The sequence below is a fragment of the Ammodytes marinus genome, assembly GCF_949987685.1.
Source record: "Ammodytes marinus genome assembly, chromosome: 20".
Taxonomy (NCBI): domain Eukaryota; kingdom Metazoa; phylum Chordata; class Actinopteri; order Uranoscopiformes; family Ammodytidae; genus Ammodytes; species Ammodytes marinus.
In genome coordinates, this window is record NC_137224.1 from 15030341 (window position 1) to 15049290 (window position 18950).

The 18950-nt window shown below is 42.8% G+C and overlaps 1 protein-coding gene across 1 annotated transcript in view; it reads left to right on the plus strand.

The window, feature by feature from the left end:
• Positions 1-17090, plus strand: part of trrap (transformation/transcription domain-associated protein) — an 81902-nt gene extending 64812 nt beyond the window's left edge. Inside the window, exons 64-72 of the mRNA XM_080048559.1 lie at positions 144-234; positions 616-821; positions 1770-2031; positions 7597-7822; positions 8130-8347; positions 9151-9335; positions 9814-10017; positions 13285-13479; positions 15946-17090. Of these exons, the coding sequence (XP_079904685.1) occupies positions 144-234; positions 616-821; positions 1770-2031; positions 7597-7822; positions 8130-8347; positions 9151-9335; positions 9814-10017; positions 13285-13479; positions 15946-16230 (1872 nt within the window). The 3' untranslated portion in view covers positions 16231-17090. The remainder of the gene's footprint in view (positions 1-143; positions 235-615; positions 822-1769; positions 2032-7596; positions 7823-8129; positions 8348-9150; positions 9336-9813; positions 10018-13284; positions 13480-15945) is intronic.
• Positions 17091-18950: the final 1860 nt, after the last annotated feature.

An 18950-nucleotide genomic window follows, 5' to 3' on the forward strand; every position in this document is an offset into this window, starting at 1 on the left:
ACACATACACAAACAGTATCTCTGTTCCACTCTCTCTCCATCTCCTCATCCTCTACGTCTGTGTGCCTTCCCCCTCTCACTCCTTAGCCGTCCTGAGGGTGAAGTCTTTGAAATGTAATCTGTGACCCTCTTTTATCTGCTAGGTGGGACGAGTGTACCCCCAGGCTGTCTACTTCCCTATCCGCACCCTTTACCTGACACTCAAGATCGAGCAGAGGGAGCGCTACAAAAGTGGTAAGTAAACATTGCTGGGGCATTACAACAAACTGAACATTAAAAGCTATTTATTTCACTTCTACCATGCTTAGTTGATAAATGTAAAGCATCGTATGGAAATGTGCTCCCCTCTTGGGCAAGGACTTCCCAAGAGGGGAGCAAATGTAAAAAGTGTCTCACTTTACCCCACTCTCCCCCAATGATATATTGCTGTAGTACTTTTTTAGCATAGCTTTACTGTTTATAACATGAATACATGAATATAATAATCTCTGTAAAATAAAACCTTTGCTAGTTTTACTCTGGACTGCACATCCGTTTATCAGCTTTTCCAAATGGTTTGCACTTATAGATAATGTGTTCCCTTTTCTTTTCCGCGCCTTTCCATTATTTCCCCAGATGCATCTGGACAACAGCAGCCCAGTTCAGTGGGGGCCCAACCTCACTCGGGAGCCTCCGACCCGGGGCCTATCCGGGCCACTGCCCCGATGTGGCGCTGCAGCCGGATCATGCACATGCAGCGGGAGCTCCACCCCACCCTGCTCTCCTCTCTGGAGGGCATCGTGGACCAGATGGTGTGGTTCAGGGAGAACTGGCACGAAGAGGTGAGAAGAACAAAGGGGCTGGTTTCGCGTTTGGCTGACTTTGTTGCTCGCTACGTGTGTTTTTAGTGGATCAGATGGTGAGAAAATAGTACAGCTGGTTGTGAGAATTTTCATCCATCTGTGCCTATGTGTGAAAGCAAGTTGGAGTGAACCATCTTGTGTATGTGCGTGTGTGTCACGCCACCTGGTCAACCAGACCAGATTTTGGCACATCCTGTCTCTCTGGTGGGCTGACACATCTGTTTACTCTAAGGTGTTATCCTGACTTGACTGTGAATATGTCGTCACTCTCTCTCATTCCCTGACTGAATAAGTGTTTTTCCATAAACTTATTAATCAGAGATTAATTTCATTAAGATTTGCTAGTAGACTTACTTATATATCAGATAGAACATTTCTCTCTTAATTTTATTTCTATGGCTTGTATTTTCTCAAGCCCCCCTGGCTCAGCAATAATATTTCCTCTTTCTAATTGTGTGGATGTCAGTGCAGCTGCTTGGCCTGAGGTGATCTAAACTTAACTTGTTGCTGCTGCGAGTTGTTTTAGCCATGGTAGGCAGCATCCACAAGATTTCTTCTCTGTGGGTGAATGGGAACACTGGGAGAAAGAGGCAGCAGGAGGCTGAGACAGGTGATGGATGGGTGCAGTGAGCGTGTAGGAAGGTGCAAGGGATTTGGGGACGGAAGTTTGCTGGTGTCTGTGTGCAACTGTGTGATTATCTGTGATGGTTTATGGCACTCTGTAGCAGCTGCAGGCTCTATGCTTCGTTCCACAGGACAAGCTGGGACACAGCCATACTATACCATCACCTTCCCCACTCTCCCTTGCTTTGGTGACTGTCAGAAATCAGACTCAGCGTATACTTGAAAATGAAATAATTTGGAAGGGAGAAAAGTATTCTAGGAAGAAAGGTCTTTTTCTTACATCTTCCTACTTTCTATTTGCAGGTCTTGAGGCAGCTCCAACAGGGCCTGGCTAAATGCTACTCAGTGGCCTTTGAGAAGAGCGGTGCCGTGTCTGACGCCAAGATCACGCCGCATACGCTGAACTTTGTCAAGAAGCTGGTTAGCACCTTTGGTGTCGGCTTAGAGAACGTCTCCAACGTTTCCACCATGTTCTCCAGCGCAGCCTCCGAGTCACTCGCCCGTCGGGCCCAGGCCACAGCCCAGGACCCTGTTTTCCAGAAGATGAAGGGACAGTTCACAACAGGTTTGTTGGCTTTCAAAATATACTCACATCTGGCTGTGTAGAAATAGAACCATCAAGAACAGACAGTTTTAAACTTTAGACAAAAGAACAACCTCAAAATGAAAGGGTTCTTCATGGGCTTGTTCTTCTGTCTTAGTTGTTTGTTCACTGTAGTTTATGGTTTGTCACCCATTTTAACTTTTACTATAGCTGCTTTACCCATGTGCAATTTCTTAACACTTTCAAATTGGAAGAAACATTCAATGTTAAGCATATTGTTTTGACTATTTGACAAGGTGCGACAGCTAGCGAAACTAGCATTACCTCCTATCTCTTCTCCCTAAAGCCTTGCATCACACATCAGCTACCTTTCAGCAAACAAGAACAGGATTCATGTTACTGTGTACGGCAACACTTGTTTAAATGATTACATGGGTGCCCATCTGGCCTCTGTAGTGATATTATCGAACAGATCATGTTATATCTGCACAGACACTGTCCCTTGGAGCATCTAAAGTTAAGCATTCGCGTTCTGCAATGTAATTAAAGTTTCAAACCAGATTATATGATTTCAGGGAATGGTTGGGGCTTGTCAGAAATAGGTATGCGTGGCTGTTTCTGTCTTTGTTAGTGTTTGTGCAAACGCCTACACTGTTTTTGATTATACACACAAGTCAGCCGCATTTCTAATCTAAGCCAGTGCTGCGCTGCCATGATCTCAACAGCCACAAACCTGTCTAGGTTTGATAAAACACAGCAGAAGTCTCTGAGTGCTCCTGCCTCAGCTGAAACTATTAATTAAATACTGAACCGACTGAAAGTTCAGTCTTGAGTCTTAGAAGGGTTTAAAAGCCTATAAACATTATTTGTTTCATTACACCTCTCTACTGAAACTGTAATTAAATTAATTTATTTCTTTTCAGTTTTTTAGGCTGAAGTTGTTTCTTAATGCAGGTTTTATAGACTTTTAAGTCCACCAGAGACTAAGTAAAATGATTTCGATACTGGCACTGGGCAATTTTAACCATTTTATATTTAAATTAAATGTAATCTAGTACCACTTGCAAAGTAAAACCAGTCAAGGGCTGTTAGCAGGTTTTCCATTTTCAAAATTAGATGGATTTGGTACCATACTGATGTCAAACAAAAATAGAGGTAAACTGCACGACCCCACGCCTGCCCATGTCGCCCATACCTAAATCAGCCAATGTTGCTGATTACAATATGGCGCCACCACACCAGCCTAATGCTCCAATTGCAGTTACAAATCATATAAATCAACACAGTGCAATGCCTGATAGAAAATTGTGTTTTCCATGAAGGCATCCGTCAGAGTTTTATCCAGAGATGGAGGTGGCCGACCTGTAATTCGCTATGCAGGAAAAACCCTGGTTGTATTGTAGTTGGAGAATAAAGTTGCACCTCCAGTATTATCATCTATTTTAGAGAACCAACCAAGCATTGTTTTCAGGCTGGTGACTGTAACAAAATGTAATATAGCTTATTAAAATTGGAACAGAGTATACTGCTACTAAAGCCACTGTGGCAGATGAAACATTTGATTTCCTTTCCCTGTTATTTAAAAGGTCAAAAAACAATAGCAGAGTAGCTGTTACATGCTCACTGCAGATACATGTATTAATTGGAGAGTAGAAATGGCAATAAATAGTCAACATAAACAATGTATGATGACAGAACAGTACCTAAGTCCATAAAATTGTCCATCAAAGGTTGTTATTGATGTCACAAACGTCCACTGTTTTACTTGATTTACCGATGACATCAAGATTAGGTGTTAGTTGACACTCGACACTAAACAAGAGATGCTTCATCTTCGGTTATGGATTGACACATTTCAAAGCAAAAATTCAGTGATATTTGTTTGTGTGCTTTATATGCAAATTCATTTTTGGCCTGCATGTTGAGATTTATATGCAAGCTGTGGAATCCAACAGGACAGGTGCAGTTCTATTTTAGCCAAGAGACATTTTGCACGAAACAATCATGCCACTGTTTTTGGAAGCCATGTGTCTGTTTTCCTACATTGCATAAGGGAGTTGAACCACAGTTCACTGGATCTGGTTTAAACAAGGACTGTCTGCAGCTTCCTCAGCTTTTAGCGTTCCAATAAACCTCTTCGCTGACTTGTTTTCATTCCTACGGACTGTCTGCAAATACATGTTCGTTGAATTACAGTACAGTAAACGACCCATTGTCTCCTTTTTATTGCATTCACACAGCAAGTCTTCCCTCCCCTTCCTCCTCCCCTTCGCAGCTCTTCAGTCTCTCCTGTGCTTTTCCTCTCCACTGGTCCTGAGAGTGGCCAATAGAGTTAATGGGTTTGGCCCTGGGGTAGAGATGGACAAGGACAGTGAATGAATGAAAAGCAGCTTGGGAAAAAAATATCACCTGACATATAGTGAAAAAAAGCCATATCACTGAGCAAGGAGGAGATTATCAGAGAGAAAACAATAGGAATAAGGTTGTTTGAGGAATCATGAAGACAGGTGTGATGGCGTTGGCGAGCAAAAGCTTGGGAACGGCACATGGACAGACTGAATGAACAACACAAACAAGAGTGAGTGACTCTGAGTGTGGACTGTGCTGATGAATCTTCCCAGATGTTGTACTGCCAGCTGTGCTCACGTAGCCAGGCGTCACCAGGGCTTCTGTCTCGCAGGGTGCCTGCAGACCATCCCTATCCAGCTGTCCCCACCGTGACGTGGGAGCAGGGCCGAAAGAGACTGGAACCACACAAGCCTTCCAGAGCGGAACAAACAGGGTTTACAGAGCTGCTGAGCAGCCAAGCTCCCATTCCCGCACCACGTTAGTGGCTCACTCGTTTTCACAGGGTTTGTGGGCCGGAAAATATGGGTTTATGTGTGCACATATAACATTTGGCAGCAGGGAGGCATTCAAATCCAATTACGGCGAATGCTATTTGCATGAGTTACTGTTTTAGCACTGGATCTGTTCCAGATACTTTTGTCAGAAGAGCTTTTTCAAAAAAAAAGTTTTTAAATGCAAAAGTTTCCTCAAATTTTATCGTATTATTGCCTTTTGAAAAGTCCATTATCATGCTAAAATAACATTTAGCCTAGTGTCAATATAATTCTCAATAGCAATGTGGCTTAGTACATTCAGTTAATTGTGGGTCATAGGATTTCAATTTGTACCTACTTTTATTGCCAGAAACCCCTTGACTGTGATTACATCTGAAACGCTCAAAACTTCTGCTCACCAATCAGATTTAGTAAAAGTCTACTGCACCACACATCCAATCCTACACAGAATCATGAGGGAGTGGTGATTCTATATACAGAGGTGGCCCACCTCCTGTGTCCTGATCCATAATTAGGCGCAGCAGTGCAGATCCTCTACTGTGTGGCCTGTGAGACAGGCCAGGTAGGGCAGACCACCAGCCTTGGTTACTACACACAGGTCAGAGAGCAGATGACTACTTTCTACAGCATGTTCATTCGCTCAGCATCTTATTCCCACAGCTAGCTGACAGAGCAGAGGTCAAAGATGAGTTCATGGGGACTGAAAATAACTCTGTATTGTACTGAGCACTGCTGTAGTCTCAGAAAATGTCTGCTGTTTTAAAATTGTCACACATTTTAGAATCAAAGTTCAAAGAAAATGAATGTGCTGTGGCAGGGTTAGATATAATATGACAGTTTCACTATTGTTGTTGGAAACTAATGTCAGAACACCAGTTGCTCTTTTTTGACAAAGATTGAATAAATATCAGATGTCCCAAGGGCAATAGATAAATTGGAAAATATGTCAGTCCTTCTGGAGTGCTTGCCTGAGGTTGGGTGCTACATCATTTGTGTACACATTAATGTGCCATTCAAAATGCACAGCAGATCTGATTTTAACCAAAGGTGTGGCAAAGTCATAACTATGATGAGATCCCAAAAGAAAGGGGGAATATTGGCCACTAAATGGTTTCAGAAATGCTTTTTGCTGCTCATATTTGTCAACTTATATACTTTGATATTTTTATGACTTTTAATAACGTGCAGCCGTCCCCAGATGTAAACAGGTAAATGTTTTATATCCGATAAAGATGGAATTATATTACTGTATTGCTCAATGGCTTTGCAGGAGTGGAGCTTGTCTCGCCTTTTCTATTTGTAAGCATTATACACTTTTATGGTGCCGAATTGTTGTTGGGTTGCAATTCCTCAGGACTGTTTCAATTTTCCCTCTGCTATCGAGGCAGTTGAATTGCAGGCAGACGAATAGCGAGATGGGGCCACTCTGAAAAGAACATTGGCTGTTTTAAAGGGCTTATTTAAAGTATTAGGGGGTTTCACTCTGGGAGAGATTGAACGGGTTTGAAATGGCAATGCCTTGCAGTTTCATGGATTCATTATAACAGGAGGCACAACAGGGTGTACTCAAAACGGAGGTGTGTGTGTGTGTGTGTGTGTGTGTGTGTGTGTGTGTGTGTGTGTCCATGTTATAGGGATGTCCTGGAGGGCTTTACTCTAAAATGGAAAACCTACCTGGCCCACTTCGCCTCCCTCCCTCTGTTGTTATTGCCGCAGCTCATCACTGTATGTTATATGCAATATGAGTGGTGACTTGAAACATGAATTTTAAGACTTTAATTTTATAGCTCTAATTTAATCAGCGCCCCGCCTCCACCAGGGAGTTTTAAGTCGATAAAGCAAACAGTTCTCCTTTTGCCACCAGCCTGCCACGAATAACTTATCCATGAGTTCCCTCAAGCAAGACACCACACTGCTGGAGTAGAGTGGCCAACAGTGCAACACAATATTTTTCGAAATGGACATTTCCCAGATGTGAGTTTGTGTAACCACCGCCCTACCCTTCGCCATCTTGGTGAAAAACAATGTGTTTTTAGTCCATGTTAGTGGGTAAATAACAGTAAAGTAATTACCCAGATTTCACTATAATTAATCTTAACTGTTGGTTATGGCCACAAGGAACATTTGCATAGAAATGTAATCTGACCAATAAGCTGTTACTTTTACTCTTCTTTTCTTTATTTCATATCTGACTACCTAGAGTGCCTTGTGTGTTTGCTGCTTGCCTGTCTTTTTACCTTTATATATTATTTAGTTTGTCAAGGTTACAAAGAAACATATTCGTATATAGCACAGGTGTGGGAGCATATTGCTGCAGGAGAGAGGTTAAAGGTTGTGTACACACACAAACACACCTGGGAGCTGCCCCCTGTGTTAGTCTTGTACTGTTGGCGGATGAGAGCAGCTCCACTGGAACAGTTGGGACCATGATGCTGAAGGGCATTTTTGGGATGCTTAAAAGTGCAACAAATTGACTCCCAAAACATACTTTAGTAGCCAGCGGCAGCTATCGCCGTCCAACCTAAACCCCGCCCTACCAGTAAGGGTAAGGTCGGCAGTGGAAACACCACCCAGATTCTTAAAAGCGAGCTGTCCCACTCTGAGCCGCTCCGCTCGGTGGAAACGAGGCATTAGAAACCATTTGACAGGAAGGATGGGCGACGATTGGAGAGTTGGGGAAATAAGGCCAATGCTGTAATATATTTTGTAACAATGAGTTTTCTCTTCTCTTCTCCCCTACCAGACTTTGACTTCAGCGTTCCAGGCTCCATGAAGCTTCACAATTTGATCTCCAAGCTCAAGAAGTGGATCAAAATCCTGGAGGCAAAGACCAAGCAGCTGCCCAAGTTCTTCCTCATCGAGGAGAAGTGTCGCTTCCTCAGCAACTTCTCCGCACAGACAGCCGAGGTGGAGATCCCTGGGGAATTCCTCATGCCCAAACCTACACATTATTACATCAAAATCGCAAGGTAAAGGCTTCTTCTACACAATAACTCCTGGGATTAGTCAACAGTGTGGTATATAACACCAGTCATAACCCAAATAACACTTAACACTTTCCCACACTCTATTCCAAAAAAATATTTTTGAAAAAATGCCAATGTCTGCTGAATGTATGTTATTGACCTGCTTCTGCAGCCTATGGATACAATTACAGAAAACAGACAATACATACACATGGAAACACACAGGGCAGTTGTTCCCACATTATCATTCCTCCCATATTGTTTATTGCTTCATTTCTCTCTCTCTCTCTCTCTGTGCCTTTCTCTCCAGGTTCATGCCCAGAGTGGAAATAGTTCAGAAACACAATACAGCAGCGCGACGTCTCTATATCCGCGGCCACAACGGCAAGATCTATCCCTACCTGGTGATGAACGACGCCTGCCTGACCGAGTCACGGCGAGAGGAGAGAGTCCTGCAGCTTCTCCGCCTCCTCAACCCCTGTCTGGAGAAGAGAAAAGAAACCACCAAGAGACACCTCTTCTTCACTGGTAGGACTAGGGATAAAAAAAATAGTGTTGTCTGAGTATGTCCAAATACATACTAGAGTTATGTTTGTGTTTTTTTTTTTTTTTTTTTTTTTTTTACTCCGCAATAATTTATTTTTATACATGTTCGTTCATCCCAGACATTTCTGTCTGTCTTGCCCCCTTTAGTTCTTTACACTGACAATAGTGACAATGACCCTCACTTTCCATGTCTTCTCTTTTCTGTCACTGTCTCACGCACACACACACACACAATTCTAATTCACTTTCATGCGCTATTTCCTCCCCTGTCGTCCCCTTGTGGTTTGCCTCCACCCAGATGTTTGCCCACTCTCCATTTATGCACTTGATTGGTTTGTTTAAGGGGAAATATGGACAGGGAATTCAACAGTCCCTTTCAACCCATTTCATCCCAACTGGAGTGGCTGGTATTGATTTGCTTGGGGGTGCCAGTGTATGAAAATGTTTAGGCTGCTTTCCCTGCAAAGCCTTTTACTTCCTTTGACCAATGCTTGGTGTTGAGAGATGACACGCCATCAGGGCTGCTGTTTCCCAGAGGATTTGAGCTGTAGGTTTAGGTCTGTGGTTTACACTGTAGTAAAACAAGGATTGTTTGCTAGCAAGTGAAGCCAAATGTTTACAGTTGGTGTGTCACTGACTTGTTTTTCCCTGCTCTCTCTCTCTCTCTCTCTCTCTCTCTCTCTCTCTCTCTCTCTCTCTCTCTCTCTCTCTCTCTCTCTCTCTCTCTCTCTCTCTCTCTCTCTCTCTCTCTCTCCCCCTCTCTCCCTCTCTCTCCCTCTCTCCAGTGCCCCGAGTGGTGGCAGTGTCGCCTCAGATGCGACTGGTGGAGGACAACCCCTCATCTCTGTCATTGGTGGAAATCTACAAACAACGCTGTGCCAAGAAGGGCATCGAACACGACAACCCCATTTCCAGATATTATGATCGTTTGGCCACTGTGCAGGCCAGAGGCACACAGGCCAGCCACCAGGTATGGAGAGGAGCATTTAAACAGATATGCATGAGCTGTTGAGCTGTTCCTGTAGACAGATAACCACCTAAACTATCCATCAAAAACAAATAACAATCGGCCAACAAGGCCTCTTGTTTAATTTTAATGCTTATAGCAGCTGCATTTCATTTTGTTCTATGAAGGCTTTTTGTTGGAGGTATTGTATTATAAATCTTTAAACGTCCGACTTAAGTGGTGGTACGCTGCACTCTGATTCTTGAATACAAAAGGCTTACATTTATTTTTACATTTTAGACAGATGGGAAATGATGTCTCATGTCATTTACTTTTGGCCCGTACAATAATGAAAGTCCAGTGAGAATTGTTGGTCATATAATAATTAGTATTGGCAGTGGTGTGTTAAGTTAAATATGGGGGACTATTGCAGTGCCATTTTTGAGTTCAGAATAAAGTAGACTCACCGTTAACATCTCCTCCCTCCCCTGTCTTCTACCAGGTCTTGCGTGACATCTTGAAGGAGGTGCAGGGGAACATGGTCCCCCGCAGCATGCTGAAGGAGTGGGCTCTCCACACCTTCCCCAACGCCACCGATTACTGGACCTTCCGCAAGATGTTCACCATCCAGCTGGCCCTCATAGGTCTGGCTGAGTTCATGCTCCACCTCAACAGGCTCAACCCAGAGATGCTGCAGATCGCACAGGTAGGAGACGCACAAACGCACACAAACAGAACCAAGTCGAAACCTTCTGTCAAGGGCAAGCTGGGTCCACATGATTGGTGCTTATGCAATAGATATACGCTCTCATAGATGCATTAAGAGATCACCATTACCCTCCCCGTATCTGGCCGTATGAATTACCATTCTCCCCCATGACATTCACGCTACTATCAGTCAGCCAGCTGCTGTCAATGCGAAGGATGTTTTGACAGAGCATTATATTCAGTCCCTCTGCTCTACAGCTATCAAAGACAGTTCAATTTTGAAGAGGCCGTGTGCGTGCGCGCGTCTGCTTCTCGGTTCGCACGCATCCAGCTGACACTAGGAGTCTGCAGACAGCTTTCTCAAAGTCATTATTAAAGATGATTGTGTCAGGCGGCCACCCCTCCCCTCTGATCCTAATCGGCCTTTGCTGACAGGCGTTCCTCCGGGCAGCTAAGCACTGGTATTAAGCCCCTTCTCTGCCTGTTCCACTCGGCAGATCCCATTAGACACAGGAGGATTACGGTACAGAGAGTGTACACACACAAACAGAGAGAGAGAGAGTGCAAGGACAGGACATCACAGCCATAGCATTGCGTGCCCCCACCCTGCCTAAATAGATCTTAAAGGTGCACTATGTAGTTTCAGGGTAGCAGGGTTTGTTTACATTTGCAGAGTCTGCAGTTAGTTCACAAAACATTTTTATCTCCTAGTGTAATTCTTAGTATTGAATAATTCTACCATCATAAATCATATCAAATGTATTCTGAAGCTCTACTCGTTTCCATCGAGTAGAGCGGGTCGGGTCGGAGCGGCTCAGAGCGGGACAGCTCGCTTTTAAGAATCTCGTGGTGTTTCCACCGTCGACTCTACCCTTACTGGGAGGGCGGGGTTTAGGCTGGACTGCGATAGCCGCCGCCAGAATGTGGGTCAAACTATCGGGCTGTGGAACAACTGTGGTCAAGCCACCGGTCTCTCGTTTTTGCTTGGTCAAACCAGCCGCTTCTTTATTTATTCCCCCCGTGTTGTTGTGAGCGTAAACGGACAGAGACGGCTCGGTGCAACTGATAGAGACAGTGAGCGAACAGTGCTGGCTGCGGCAGCTACGTGACATCGTAGCAGTGGGACACAGTGTAACCAACTGATTAATTTAATGACGAGGAAAAACACCACACAATAAACAGTGCTGCGCTTACATTTTTAGCCAAAACACAAGACTCTCTTCACTCTTGCCGAGGTGACTACATATGGCGGAAATGATTCTTTCGACCAATAAACGAACGGCATGTGTAGCTCCGCCTTTTCGGCACCCTTTCAGGCGGCTGGTACCCCAACGGAGGATTACCGAAATTAGGAGCGGCTCAGAGCGGTTAGGTGCGCTTAAACCGTACCCTACCCAACTTTTGGCAAATGAAAAGCCAAATTACCCGGACCGACCCGCTCTACTCGGTGGAAACGAGGCATTAGACGAGATGTTAGACTAGAATATTTTTGTAAACAAAACTGTGGGCCCTTCTGCTGTAAACAACAAAAATGAAACACTACATTTACTGGTAGTTTTTTTAACTACAAACAGTGTTCCAGGGATCCAATTTTCCTGTGAGGAAAGTTTGTTTATTCAGTTATTAGATTATAACTTAAAAATGTTTCACTTCTCTGACACACCCATAGTTACGTAATGCAACTTTAAAGCTGGGGTATATGATTTGGGAGAAAATAGCAGTTGGGATTGAGATTCGAATCCAAATACCTCAACCGCTCCACTTGTGTTCTCTCTGGTCCCTCCCTGACACGCTCTACCTGCTGTAGCTCCTCCCCCCGAACGACAGTTATGAGTGTTCATGTCTTTTCAACTAGTGTCTTTCCCGGTCTTTCCTCGTATCCTTGCTGTCTTAGCGGTGTAAGCAGTTGTTGTGATCGCTCACGCAACAACGCCGGTGCCAAAGTGAATGGACAGTCCCAACAGCCAATAAGAACGGAGAATTGGAGCATCGCTCTGATTGGTCAAAGTGTACATGAGTGGTGGCAATTTTCTTTTTGGCAAATAGACTTTAACTCTTTCAACAGCAGTCCTCATAAAAATCTCTCCGTCTTCATTGATATCGTTGACATTGGTTCAGAAAACGACCCATCTGTCATTTCTCACAGTCACAGATAACAGCCCCAAGTCACTGCATGCGACACAAATTTTGTGTCATCACATTCACACCAGCCGCAAAATGAAGCCATCGCTGGCTCCTAGTGTGGTTAATTTAGCATTCTGAGTGTTGCCTCCACAGCCAACTGTCTGCGGGCTTATCTGAGCCTCCTGGGGGCCGCTGGTGTCTCAGCCCACTGGCTTGAGGCCCTCTGCTGGGGCCGGGAGGAACAAATGACAGTAGAGGAGAGAGGGGGGGGGGGGTGACAGTGGAAGAGGAGAGGGAGTGGGAGCTGGAATGAAATGCTGTGCTATAAAGCTGTCAGAGCCACTCACCTTTTCATATAAGGGAGCTTATCTTCCTTGGAATGGCTGTTGGTGTAGCGGTCCTCTCGCACATAAATGCAGGCTTATGGATGAAAACTTGGCCGTATATATTTAAGTCGGCGAGAGGACGACAGGGGAGACAGGAGTGGGAGTGAATTGAGGATTATAAATGTTGTGCTGCTGATTGTTTGACGTGTTACAGTGTCTGTGGCACGAAGATCAATAACTACAGCCATTTCGTTGGTGGGAGTTTGCTTTGTGATTCCCCTAGCCTTTCTCAAGATTTATTTCCTTGCATATGTTTAAGAGCTGAAGACAATACTGCAGATATGAATATTCATTGATAATGTTTTGCAGGTAGTTATAAGCAGCTATTTTTGCTGTTTAGCTAAAGGTGGAGTCAGTGATTCTGGAGAACACTTGATGTCAAAATCAGTGAATATCTCCCCACGATCCGCTACCTGTCGTAGTCATACTGTGTGTCCGCTGAAATAAAATCTGGTGTTGAAGCACAGCAAAGAAAGGGTCCCAACTTAACAAGCAACACCCTCCTATTTTTCTATCTTTTTTTTTGCGCACACATAGTACTGACATGTCTATATAGGCGTATCGTGAGGAGATATTCACTGATTTTTACAAAAGGGATTTTAACAACAAACATTCAACAGAATGGCTTAGTCCACCTTTAAGTAAAAACATCCTTGCTCGTATACATAGAGCCTACCTCACCTACACACACACTTGTTTGTAAGACCACTGAGCTGACCACTCTAACCTTCACTTGAACTCTGCTCTGTTTATAGGACACAGGGAAGCTGAACGTCTCCTACTTCCGCTTCGACATCAACGACGCCACCGGCGACCTGGATGCTAACCGTCCCGTTCCATTCCGCCTGACGCCCAACATCTCTGAGTTCCTGACGACCATCGGTGTCTCGGGCCCACTCACGGCCTCCATGATTGCTGTGGCACGATGCTTTTCACAGCCAAACTTTAAGGTAACTTGTCTGCAGGCACTTGTTTACTATCAATTTGTTGCATTATTATGACTGTCGTGTGTTTCAAAAATAAATTACAGCTCAGAATAAGAATATTCTATTTTAGGAACTAATATAAGCATTGAGGACAGAAGATGATTCAGGGCTTATGCTTAGGCCTTTTTATAATTCCAACTTTATCCAGGCATGTGTACATGGATTAAAAAAGCTTTGAAGCAGCTTCAATCAATATTTTTTATATTAACTATGGATCACTGGTATATGAAAGGATTCACTCATGGTAACAAACCCCCAGATCTCATTTTCACTCAGCTCTGCAGTCCTCAGTTCTCCAGAACATTTAAGCATTCTACAGGTCATTGTTTTTGGTTTTATGGCCCACAGTTGTGCTGTTCTGGTTCACTCTTACCAATCTCATCAGGGTGTTTACCAAATGTGTTGTTTCTGGTTCGCCTGCTCAGCTCCAAGCACCACTAAGGTAGTTACTGACTTGCTGGTGAACTAAGTGGAGCATTAAGCCTCTTAAGAGCCAAATATCTTTCCCAACCGTTGGTAGGGACAGAAATTGAGCAAAAAGGAGTTAATATTGGACTATCCTCTATACTGCAGATGATATGTCAGTGCATTGTTTACAGCTTGTGTCCACTGCTCCCAAAAAGGCCAAATAATAAGGTTTTGCAGTTTTGATGAACCCTTTGCAACCTTATTAAAGCATTTTGTAAAAATGTGCTAGTTTTTTCTGGAATGTTAAATCAAACTGTGACAACATTGTATTTAAATAATAAACAAAGTACACCTGAAAAAGTGTTACTTGCTCAAGTAGACGTAGGTGACACAAGTCAAGGTAGAAGGGCCTTGAAGATGTGAGCTTCAAGTCAGCTGGCAGTGTCTGGCATGAGGACGAAGTGGTCTGTTTTCAAATTCCAACTCCTTAATTGACCATTTTTTTATTGTGCAGCCTTTAAACTTTGATAAAGCCTGAGAGGAAGAAGTTCACTGAGGCACAAGCAAACAAAAACAATGCAATGAAAGCGCGAGCAGTTAAGAGGGTTGTAAAAAGTATCCACAGCAGAGCAGTAATAACAGACGTGTGCTGTCTATGTATAGGTCTGGCTCAGACTTTACTGTCTTACTGATGTTGAGCGAGCAGGAATGCATAAGATGGAAATAAACTAAACACTCCACTATGGGAACTAGCTAAGGCCAGGGCTACTGCTTCTTGTGGTAAAAGAAAATGGACTTTTCCAGGGAAAATTATGAAACATAACAAACACCTTACTATCATCCACTGAAATATATTAAAGCCTGAAACCATAGAAACACTGAAGGTAAAGGGTAGTGAACAGTGTGTACCTAAGTTAAGTGATGATTGCTAGTATTGTGGCCCCGGCATGGTTTAGTTGGTTATGCATTTCAGTTCTTTGTCACCATAATGAGCTGCTAACAACACACAGACATTTCCCTGAGGATCATTGATGCACACTTAATTGGACTGAGCAGCTTTGTGTTTTATGTGTATGCCTGGGATTGTCAGTGACTTAATATGAACTGAGATGTTACTTATTCCCATAATGGACAGTCCACACATGGATGATGAAAGTTTACCAAGAAGATTGGCATATTGTGGGAATTTATAAACCATATTCCATGGACACAGAACCTTAGATTAATGGAATTGTTATCAAAGTAGCGAACAGTCTCCTGAACAACTGTGACGTATAATCTACCATAGATATTAGTCTTTTATACTGCAGTGCATTAAAAAGGTTTATCGTCTTGTGAGTCATCACATAATTAAAACGATAAGAGGTCTGGGAAATCCTTTGTTAAAAGTATAAAAACTATAATAACAAAAAAGGTCCACTGCTTTTTCTCAACAACATCTTTTGACCTTCATCAGTGGATCACTGTGTGAGCCAAGTATGAAACTTTAATGACCTGGGAGGAAATCCTAATCCAAGTCTCTGTTCAAAGATGGTCATTTATGACAAAGATCAAACCATCTGCAAAGGAAGACCAGAATATTTGGCTTTAAGATCTGGAAAATGCAAGCAAATATATTTAAATCCAAGGTCAGGAATCAACTCTCTGCTGAGAATGGAAGTGACTACCTTGTTTTCTTGTCAAAACTGATTCAATTAAATGAATAATAAACAATTCAGGATATTGCTACACAAACATAAAAATCATGATTTCATATTTTTGCTATCAGATCTAAGAAACCTTAATACTTTGACATGATGAAACACAGCAGTCATCTTTGCATGCATATCTTTTTACAAATCAAACCTTGGAGGGTTCTGTTTTTTCATTCCCACTGAGACTTGACATATTGACAAGACAACCATGATACATCGTATCTCAGGAACGTCTCTGAAGATGATCATTGGTTGTCTCCAGTTGCAGATCAAATATATATATATATATTCTTGAAACGTTAATACTCATTTCGTCTTGCTCTGACAGGTGGATGGCATTCTGAAGGCGGTCCTTCGCGACGAGATCATTGCCTGGCACAAGAAGACCCAAGAGGACACGTCCATGCCTCTGTCCCCGGCCGGCCAACCAGAGAACATGGACTCCCAGCAACTGGTCTCATTGGTCCAGAAGGCTGTGACGGCCATCATGACCCGCCTCCATAACCTGGCTCAGTTTGAAGGAGGAGAGAGTAAAGTCAACACGCTGGTGGCTGCAGCAAACAGTCTGGACAATCTGTGTCGCATGGACCCGGCCTGGCACCCATGGCTCTGAGATGCTAGAGACGAGGTGCAGGGCAAGAAATTGTGTTTTTGTCAATTTTTCTTTATTTTTACAAATCCGACAACACAGACAAGTGTTTTTTTGTTTGTTGCTGTTCACCGTAACAGAAGCCTCATGGACACCTTGGACTCATTTTCTTTTTATCAAAGTACACAACATGTTCACTGAGTGGAATCAGGTTGAAACAAAGGCCCTAACTGTCACTTTGGTAGTTTGAACAGGGTTCGCCAGTACTGTTAATAGTTATATCTGGATATCTTTTTATGAAAACACACTTTCTCCTTCGACTTATATTTATTTTTATACCTAAATGACAGGGACTCTACGTGCGATGCCAGTTGACGTGTTTTCAATACGAAAAAGGAGACAGTACCGATATTTGTGTAGGTATCATAATGAGCCACTCACTCAAGCTTATAGGAAGTTTTTTAAAATGTTTTATTTAATTTAAGATATGAGAATATCTTCTGTTGTTAGATTTAGCTGTGTATGTGTTGTGTTCCCCCTGCATTAAGAGCTTGCATTTGATCCACTTTGATTATATTTCCCCTGAAAGTCACCATTTCTCGCTTCTTTTCTATCCCTGCCGAATAAGGAATTATGTGGTCTTATGAATAACAGATTTTTCTTTTTTTCTGAAGTGTTGTAACATGTCTGGCTACTCCCAAAGCCATTTTACTTTACCTTGTTCTGTCTTTGTAATGTAACAAAGTGAGAACTACTGGGCGGATTGACACTGTAATAAGCTATAACAGCTGTGATGCAAATATGTCATCCTCATGCTGGCTGTATTTGCATAGTCCTCCCTTCTTTGTAAAGGTACAATGCTTTTTTCCAACATAAGTGTTATCTCTTGCCTTGTAAATAAGCATTTTGTTATAATAAAATGCTCTTTTTATAATACAGAAGCGGTGTTTGCTGTTTTATGAGGTCTTTACATGGTATATTATTTCAACCTATGACTCTGCATAAAATGGGTTTCGGCTACGCTCACAGTTTACAATAAAGCAAAACTCACAATTAGTTTTCTTCCTAAGTTGCTTTTCCTCCCCTGTTGTAAAACGGCAATAATAACATGAAACCCCCATCTGCGCCTCACATCTACTGAATCACTGTCACAGCCATAATCACCCTGAAGGACACACTCTGGGAAATTATTGCTGGTAATAACTCATGCTGTGAAATGACTCCAGACGAACCATTCTCTTGACATTTAAAAAAAAGTCTATTGCCATCATCCTCGCGGCTCACAGTTAGTAGACATTTATGGAGAGGCGTTTCAAAGCAGCAGTTTTGAATCAAAGGGGCTGATGCGCTTCCCCTTCTCGTGGAGGTACAATAACCTTGTGGCTGTTCCCTCCCTCCGGTTAGAGAGTCCTGCGGAGGTGTGTCGAGGCGTTTCTTTCTCTCCTCCCCTGGTGCTTGATTAATGCTTGCCAGTAGATCTGCGAGGGGGCCGGCCTCGCTTGACTTATACACACTGTCAGCCGGCCCGCCTGCACTCATAAACAAAGGTTATATCTCTGTTAGCCTCTATATAGGAATCCACATACACAGCCTCTGCTTCTCAACATGTTTATACAAACGTTACTCTTCTTCTATGATACAAGAAAGGAGAGGCTGTATTGTCTAAAAGTCTCTGCAGTGGGAAGTTTCTGACATTAACAATAACCTTCTCGCTTCACAAATTAAATTTGTTTTTTTTGTATTTCCTCTCCTGATAAGTGTCTACATTTTCTGGTGTTTTCAAAAGGATGTGGCGTTTCTATTGGCTGCTTCACTGTGCATTGGAAATGCTTGAGATAGTTTGTACGAATGCATTGCAGAAAAGTATCCAAATTGTCTGGTTTTCGTGGAAAGGTGAGTCGTCTCAGTTTACGACATGGGACTGATTTTAGGCTTCCAAATCCGCAAACTAGACTGGAAAAACTCCTAAAACTTTATAGGACTGTAAAATGGTAACGTTTCAACCTCACTGCGTCTTAATTAGGCAAATTGGCAGCATGACAAAGGACCTAGAATGTGCACAATACTGTATCCTGATGTCATAGTCAAGTCAGTGACCCTCAACACATCAAAAGTTGCAAAAGGTTTATAGACAACACTAAAATATCTGATAACGTAAAAACACATTTTCAATATTTTACTTGATTATAAGTCAACAGCTAGCAGCTCTGTGGAGCTGAGCCTGTACTTAGCAAGATGCTATTGTCAGCATGCTAACTTTTGCTTAAGAGCACTTAACTAAAAGGTATTTTGTCATGAATGAAAGCACTGGACAAAATACAAGTTTTACCAGATGTTGGTTCTGGATTAAATGTAAGTAAGGTTCATCGCCTGGGGAACATGAATGTAACCAAATGTCTTTGTGATCTTTTATATACAGTCCATGGATCCATACAATAGTGGAGATATTTGTCTTAAACCCTAAAAGGAAAACCTTATGGTAGGCTACCTCTAGAGGAACATTTTGCATTATCAAAATCATTAAGTGTCTCGGAACCAGAAATGTCTAGGGAAAAAATGAGAATGAAAATCTAGTTGATAGTCAAGATATTTAACTGGATACTTTAAACCTATAGGCAATACCAATTCAACTCCTCACTGCCACTGTCATGTGGACCATGACAAATTCAATAGTTGTGATTTTTCAGCCTGGACCAAAGTGATGGACTAACAGGCTTATATGACATCCATAGAGGGGAAATCTT